The following is an 8,602-nucleotide window of genomic DNA, read 5'->3' as shown; positions in this document are numbered from 1 at the left end:
GTTCGTTATGATGGCGTAAAATTGAATAAGGGGTCGAACATGTGAAAACATCGGGGGTTAGCTGGAAGAGTGTTACCAGCCTGAGTGCAACTGTAAAATCTGTACATTTTTTAATGTGCCAACGCTATTGTATGCAATTTTCCCTGTGTCTAGCTAGCATTGTTTGTTTTTTTCAAATAAATCATCCGACCACCCCATGATGATTTTAAATGGTCGACCCGTAACCTATTTGCAGCCATTTTAAATCATTGGTGGTGCGGGAAGACCAATGCATTTTTCGCGGTTTCTTATCTGTATTTTTTTGTTTTCATTTTCCCACTGCAAATTACTTCATGCATTTTTTCTCTCGGCGTCTAAGCTTGCTATTTTATTTGTTAACAAATCGTCCAGCCACCCCGATTTCAAATGGTCGACTGTTAGGAACATAGCAATGCATTATTCTACATAAGGCAATCGTTGCGAATTTGTTTTTATTTAAAAAAAACAAAAACAAACACCAGCCCTTTTTATTATTTATGGGGAATCCTGCACAATAAAATAAACGCGTGTTTGTCGATCTGTGATTGCGTCAGACGTGTCTCCTAAAAAGTTGGCTAGGTGTTTATTTCATATATTTATGAACGAGTTAGGCAGTCTTAATGACCTCTATCCGTCACACGGACGCAAGCTCCAATCAGCTGATAGTCAGGGAACCAATGGGTTTTCGTGTTATTCCTATGATGAACGGGGCATAGAGAACAGCGTAGCAGACACGAAGAGATGTTTAAATCACGAAAAATCGGCGGACCGAGCCGATGGAAGGTCTCCAATATGTTCAAGACAAAACAGGGTGGGTAAAATTACGTCACTCCCCGAAGAGATGTCGTTGTCTCTTTGTCGAAATTTTGACTGACTCGCCACTTGCTAAACGCATGAATGGCGATTGAAAGCGAGTGTCCTGTTCACTCATATGGTTAGCCGACCAGTCGTTATAATAATATATTTACGGCAATTTGTTCACTGTAATTGTTCTACGATATTCTAAATAATCATTGTCTCTGTTGTCTGAATTGAAACGCTTCATGCATTTCTTGGCATCCCCTTCCTTTGTGACGTTTTTTGGAAGGCTTGTTTATGTGAGCCACGCACAGCTGTTGAACACGTGACTATCTTTTATTTGCATACAATGAAGATTGAATATTCTAGCGAATACAAAAACAAAACAATTTTTCACACACATTATAATAAAAATATGCTTCAATGTGTAATGAATTGTTATCGTTTTTACAGTTGTTTTGTTTAAATATGTAGGAGACAATTCTCAGGCTGTAAATAGGTTTAAAAAATATCCTTTTTTAGAGAAAACAATACATTAATTAACTGTTTATGTTCTTTGTGCTTTTTTTATTGTTTTTTAATTTGGTACATTCAGATTTATTTATCAGTAGAATAAGTAAAAATAAATACTATGGAATAATTAAGCCTTTCTGTAATGAGTGAAAAAACATGCCAACAAAAAAATATATATATTTTGCTATTTTTATTAGACAGATTACATGATATTGTATAGCTTAATTTTAAAAATGAAATCCTTTTGTGACTGACTGATTGATAAATCCATTTATTTTGCATGAATTCTGGCACAAATTTTTGTTAGGAGAACTGTATCTTGGATCAATTGTTTTACATTTGTATCTGTATATAAAGATACGATGTGTTATGTATAAATTGTATATTATATATTTATAATATTTTTACCGCAGAGGATATATGTAAAATTGTAGCAATTAATTTGGCTACCTGAAAGTATTCACAGTAAGATTATGAAAAAACGGGTTTGCAAGGCACAGCTTGACAATTACATCTTGTTTATTAAATTATATTTACCAATCACTATGTTGCCTTCCGTGAGTACTTCTGTGGTAATTGCAGCTGAAATTAGCCACAATTTCACCAAAATGTCAACTACAACCTGTTACTCATGACATGAATGTTATTACAGGCGTGTGGCAAGAACATTGTTTTTATGGCAATGTATGAATCATAAACTTTTTTTAGTAAGTCCAAATAGAAGGTTGAAAGAACTTGGATAAACAGGAGGCGCAAACCATGCTGTCATCGTGGTGCAAGTGTCCAAAATGCTCTTTAGATCAGTATCAATAAAATGTTTGTTCCTATTAATCATGTAATAATAAATTGATCCCAAATTGTTACCTTTACCAAAATACACTTTGAGATGTTAGTACGGTACATGTACCTGTGAACAATGTAAACAAAACCGAACAATTGAATACTTCGTTTAGAATGTACAATTACAAGATCTGGTTAAAAATCCTTCCACGTTTTCGGTATACAATTCAAGGAAAGATGCATGTAAATATAATCTGAATTGGTTAAAAACACAACTTGTCATTGCTTGGTCTGTAATGTGTGTAGAAAGCACCCAGTACGTGCTGTGTTGCATGACATCCCTATATGATGGATGTTGTATTGTGGTGTCAATATGTAGTTCTATAATCAAACTATATCAAAGAATAGGTCACTTATTACATAAAAATAGAGTCTTATCTGATGAGAAAGATAAAATGTGTGCTGTATCTGTTCTCTTTATATGTGTTAATATGTAGTTATCATGATGAGAGAACCACAGAGTGTGCATGGAGATTAACATATGTTTAGCGAAGGTCAACAAGATCCCGTATTATGCGGTTTCCTTGTGATAACTGTATTATAGTACGTCATTTCCTGTTACGAATGCAGGAAATGCCACCATAAACAAAATTAATATGTGTGTTATGTCACCTCGTGTTTGCCGATACTATACATTCGGTGACATGACTCAACTTCCGACGCAAGCTACATTGTTTCTGAGGCAAATGTAAAATTGGAAAGTATTGAACAGGAGTTACCGAGTGTAAAAGAAGTAATACCCACAATTGAGTTTTTAAGTATACTAAAATTATGCATCAAATGCATTATGAACAGTAAATTTGGATCAATAATATAAATTATTTATAAAATCAGGATTTTTGAAAAATGGAACTTTTCTTGTTTTCCCTGTTGCTACGTTGACTGAAACCATGACAACAAACCTTCCATATCTAACCCACTTTTGTTTACCCTTTGTCTATTTTCAGTTGTTGCTGGTACATTAGCGATATCATGCCTAACATTTTTCATAACAAGAAGTATTCCATTTACTATAACTGCAGCTATTGGATGCTGTATATGGTCCCCACTGATGGCTCTCCTTAGTTGGCAGTCGGTCCTCGATGCATGGTTGGCGTTCTCAGTCTTAGAACATATAATTATTAGTTTATTATTACGGTTATTATTAGCGGCGTTACAGGCTTTGATCGGGGTTGTTATATTTGTGCCATTATTGATGTATTTGCTGTTACAATTGACTGTGATCACAATCTGCACTGCTGTTCGTTTGTGTGCAAAGATCGGGAGTGTTGCCTCCACTAAATCATGGGATGTTCTACAACCTTTATACCAGTGGGGACACCAGATACTCCTTATGAAAATTCTAGAAGACTGTGTACAAGGCAAAGAAGTTATATTCCCACTGCCAAATAAATGGTTAGCATTGACAGTCATGATTGTTATGCTGTGGTCGAAGTTTGAAAGAAAGTTTCCCCATCTGAGCACCAGTCACCATAGCAATATTAGGTACTTTGCAAAATACATTCTTCATCCATTGCATAATATATTTCTTATCATGTTGGCATTTCCGTCTAATTTACATATTGTTCACGTAAGCATAGCTTTATTTTATGTCATTTTCACAGAGAACTTTTTCCAAGATTTCATAATATTTCTGTTAGAAGATTATGGTTATTTATTTTTGAAGTATGTTTATTATTGTATCCCTCATTTTGCTCGTAAAATCTGGACGCTGTTAGAACACATGCCAGGATTTGAAGAACAGTATGTGAAGATATGTTATGAAATTGGTACGGCGTGTATGGCAGCGGCCATTATCCTCTGCAGTGTTGCTCTCGAAAATTACGAATCTTCAATTTTACTAGCTGTGGTGTTCTTAACTAATGTAGCGATCCCCATGGGAACGGCACAAAAATTAGTTTCACAATTGCAGAGGGAATTTGCTGAGATTGACCACTTTAAGCGAGCATCCGCGTATCAACTCTCGCAAATCAATGATGTCTGTGCTATTTGCTGGTTGCCATTGGAGACCACTGTTGTGATAACAAGATGTGGGCATTTCTTCCATGGACGATGTTTAGAAAAGTGGATTGTTATAAAAGAGACTTGTCCTCTTTGTAATCGAGATGTTCATGTTAGCACCTAGTTGCTAACCCTTTATACAATGCTTGTGTTTATACATTACAGGGTCTGTCAAAACTTGGGTGTATGTATGGAATATTTAATTGATATGATACAGATGATTTTGTGAATGTTTGGCATTGATGTCAGACTCGAACTGCATTAATCTGAATTCTAAACACTAATCTGAATCATAAACACTATTCCGAATCCTGAAAACTATCCCAAAAACTGAACCCTTGTTTAAATCGTGAACATTAATCTAAATCCTAAACACTAATCAGAATACTGAACCTTTGTTTGAATAATGAACATTAATCTGATTCCTAAACACTATTCCAAATACTGAACACTAATCTGTATCCTGAACACTAATTCAAATTCTGAACACTTGTTCGAATGTTGAACACTGATCCAAACACTAATCTAAATCCTGAACATTAATCTGAATTCTAAACACTGTTCCGAATCCTAAATACTAATGTGAATTTACTCAGTTGATCAGTTAATTTAGTGTTGGTTATGAGAAGATTCAACAGAGTATGTATGTCAGATGAAGCCTTATATAAGTGGAGGTTGTCATGGTTTCTCTTGCTTCACAATTAATACACAATTTATAATCAGCTGATGTCATCATAATTTGGTCTCGCAAAATAGGAAGTTCTGAAATGTTGCATTATGGGAACCTCCTTGTTTACGCCGGGTCTCATTAGTAAAATAGACCAAATTTGAAATTAAGATCTAAGTGTTACATTACTTGCAAATCTTGGGTTATTTTATTCATGCATGAACAAACTAAAATGGGAGCTTAAAATTGACTGAAATACCCAAAATATGTTGTAACAATAATTTTTTGGCAGAATTCAAATCTATAATGTGCAATTGAGACATTTTTCAGTATATCAGAAATAGATGTCTCCTAATTTGGTGGTCTTGTGTTAACCTTTTCACCACCAGTTCCCTCTTTTCATCACAAATTCACAAAATAATTCCATTTATAGTCTGTAATTTGCTTCAAAAGGTTGGGCTTAAAAACTTAAAATTGACTCAAATTTTGTTTGTTGGCTCTGAAATTAGGGTACATTTCCAGAAATATTGAAGAATATAAGAAAAAAGTGCAGAAAAATTTGGGTGAGAAAGTCTGGTGGTGAAAAACTGTCATAACAACCTGTATGTACTATGTACAATGGCACTTTCCAAGCATTTGAAATCCATGAAGATCTTGTTACTTAGGTGAATCAATCAAATTTATTTTTAACCAATATCATCACAGAATTAACCAGGAAGTTCAATTACAATACTGGTAAATGAGATGATCTTCACATTCAAAAAAAAATGCTTTGCAAATATGCACAAATACACGGTTTGAGATGAATACTACATTGCACAATATTTCAAGAAATGTTGGTTTATTGTTCAATTTCATGATTATCAATTCAAACGAGATCTTCATTAAATCTGATTCATTACATTCATTTTGGTTTGTTGAAAGAAAATTAAACAGTAACTGTATCTTAATTTTATTATATCATTAACCCCTTTGAATGCCAAAGTTTGCATGCCTCCACTGGAAAGCATATATTCATAACTACGTTAGACCACCCTTAATAATGTAAATGCATTAATTGTTCATATGATTTTATTGTCGCTATTTTCGCTGATAAGTAAAATCTGCTAAATTAAATTTACGTTGGCATAGGAACATCCATCTGGTCAAAAATTCACACAGAAGTTTATAAAATGTTACAATATAAAAATTATGGTCTTCAAAGGGTTAATGATGTATGCATATTCGACATTGATTGTCAAGTCAAGTCAAGTCTATACTCTTATCTTATCTGTGTGCTTCAAGTCTGGCTTGGTAAAACATTGAAAGGGTCACAGAAATGTTACAGACTGCTTGCCACATTGTTAGACAGACATTGTTGGGCAGGCATTTTCTTCTAGCATCTAAAATATCTAGTGCAGGGTACACCTAAGCATGACCTCACATGTATTCAAAACTTCTACCCCTGTAGTACCACTTGGTGTCTGCATGATCATTACATGACCAGTTAACTATATTAATCTGTTTACTTTGAGAACAATATAAACAATAAAATATCCACTTAAAACCCAGACAAATTTATATTCACAACCAAGGCCTAAAATAAACGCGAGTTATGATCAACTGTTTACCTCCATGGAACTAAACAAATGAATGATTATCAATCGTCCACATCAGCATTTGTTAATTTTTCGGCTTTCTTCTTGAAAACCACAAGTCCTGATTCCTTAGATAAGACCTCTCCTACTTAGTTTTGGTCATTTCATGATGATAATTTTGATGAATATTTTGTTGAAAGTCTGATTGCTTTGATATTATACATATAGTTACCTTGGGTGGACCTCTCTCAGATTTGTTAATTTCAGGATGATATCTTTAATTGAAATGTGCATTGCTAACAACAGAGCTATCTCAGCCGAGAGTCTACTTGTTTTCCTATGTTGAAAAAATGTATATGTATCATGTAATTGTAAACATTGCACAAAACAATGTGAACATATCAAATGCAGTGCAGTAGCTATGTAGCTTTGAAACTAATTTAGTTACAATGTATCTTTACATATTCTTGACCTCCATTACATAACATCTTGTAATTATTTATAATAACAGAAAGTGCAGATTTTTCTACATAAACTACAAGGTTACCAAATCGTAATTGGTTCAACTTAAGAGTTACAACACTTTCAATTGGTGAACATGTTAGACTGTTAATCCTCAGAACAGAATTATACATGGTCCTGGTCATCAAGCATACATGTTAAAAATTGAAGCTTTTTTTGATAACAGTTTTTGTCATAAAATAAAAACAATTTTAATGAACTTAAAATACTGAAAAAAAAAACGAATTGACCAGAACCTTTCTTTTCCTGGGACTTAAATAACATGTTTTCACCATAGATGCTGTATTGTAGATGTAGACCATATTTCCTGTTTACATTATTTGTATTATATAAAATCTGGTCATAATTGAGTTGCCATAACAACTGCATAGCAACAGTACTTATCATTTTAGTTGTAGTCAAATTCAGTAAGTTAAAATGTAAAATATGACTGCCATATCTTGCAAGTGCAATCAAGATTAAAATAAAATTAATTTTCTTTACAATGGGTTGTGAAGTGTCTTCTTAAGTGATGGTTGCAAGAAGGGTTGAAGTGTCCTGTGTCAATACACCTTGACAACAAATATGTCTTCTAGTGATGAAATGATTCTGTGACATGAAACAATCCAAATTTCCAACTGTTGTTTAGTTGTCATTAGTGAACCACTAAAATCATCTATTTTATTGATGGACTTCTGAAAATCAAAATGTTGGCAATGGTGTGGTCAAATGAACCTGTGTATAAAGGCCACCTATCTACGGCTGATCTGTACTGGCTCGGAAGATGAATTCTGATTGGCTAAAAAAACTTGTGGCGTTGAATGCACGTTCATTGTCAGTATTGTTATGCAAATTCAAACTAGCTAATCATTTACAACCTTCCGAGCCAGTGCAGATTAGCCCCCTATCTAATGTGACAAGTGACCACCTTTTTGGCAATGGTGTGGTCAAATGAACCTGTGTGTAAATATCACCTATCTAATATGACAAGTGACCACCCTTTTAGCAATGGTGTGGTGAAATGAACCTGTGGATAAAGGCCACCTACCTAATATGACAAGTGACCACCCTTTTAGCAATGGTGTGGTGAAATGAACCTGTGGATAAAGGCCACCTACCTAATATGACAAGTGACCACCCTTCTGGCAATGGCGTGATCAAATGAACCTGTGTATAATGGTCACCTATCTAATATGACAAGTGACCACCCTTTTGGCAATGGTGTGGTGAAATAAACCTGTGTATAGAGGTCACCTACCTAATATGACAAGTGACCACCCTTTTTGCAATGATGTGGTCAAATAAACCTGTGTATAGAGGTCACCTATCTAATATGACAAGTGACCACCTTTTTGGCAATGGTGTGGTCAAATGAACCTGTGTGTAAATATCACCTATCTAATATGACAAGTGACCACCCTTTTAGCAATGGTGTGGTGAAATGAACCTGTGTATAATGGTCACCTATCTAATATGGCAAGTGACCACCCTTTTGGCAATGGTGTGGTCAAATGAACCTGTGTGTAAATATCACCTATCTAATATGACAAGTGACCACCCTTTTGGCAATGGTGTGGTCAAATGAACCTGTGTATAAAGGCCACCTATCTAATGTGGCAAGTGACCACCCTTTTGGCAATGATGTGGTCAAATAAACCTGTGTATAGAGGTCACCTATCTAATGTGA

At 34.6% G+C, this 8,602-nt stretch overlaps 1 protein-coding gene across 1 annotated transcript; it reads left to right on the top strand.

Annotated features, from left to right (window-relative positions):
- The first annotated feature begins 623 nt into the window (after nucleotides 1–623).
- LOC102804032 (uncharacterized) lies at nucleotides 624–7,421 on the top strand. Its single transcript, XM_006823754.3, has 2 exons — nucleotides 624–829; nucleotides 3,117–7,421. Exons 1-2 carry the CDS (start codon nucleotides 760–762, stop codon nucleotides 4,292–4,294), a joined length of 1,248 nt encoding a protein of 415 aa, XP_006823817.1. The 5' UTR covers nucleotides 624–759; the 3' UTR covers nucleotides 4,295–7,421.
- Nucleotides 7,422–8,602: the final 1,181 nt, after the last annotated feature.

Source organism: Saccoglossus kowalevskii, chromosome 5 (assembly GCF_978046115.1).
Source record: "Saccoglossus kowalevskii chromosome 5, keSacKowa6.1, whole genome shotgun sequence".
In the NCBI taxonomy this organism is placed as follows: domain Eukaryota; kingdom Metazoa; phylum Hemichordata; class Enteropneusta; family Harrimaniidae; genus Saccoglossus; species Saccoglossus kowalevskii.
This window is presented reverse-complemented; position numbering and strand designations above follow the sequence as displayed.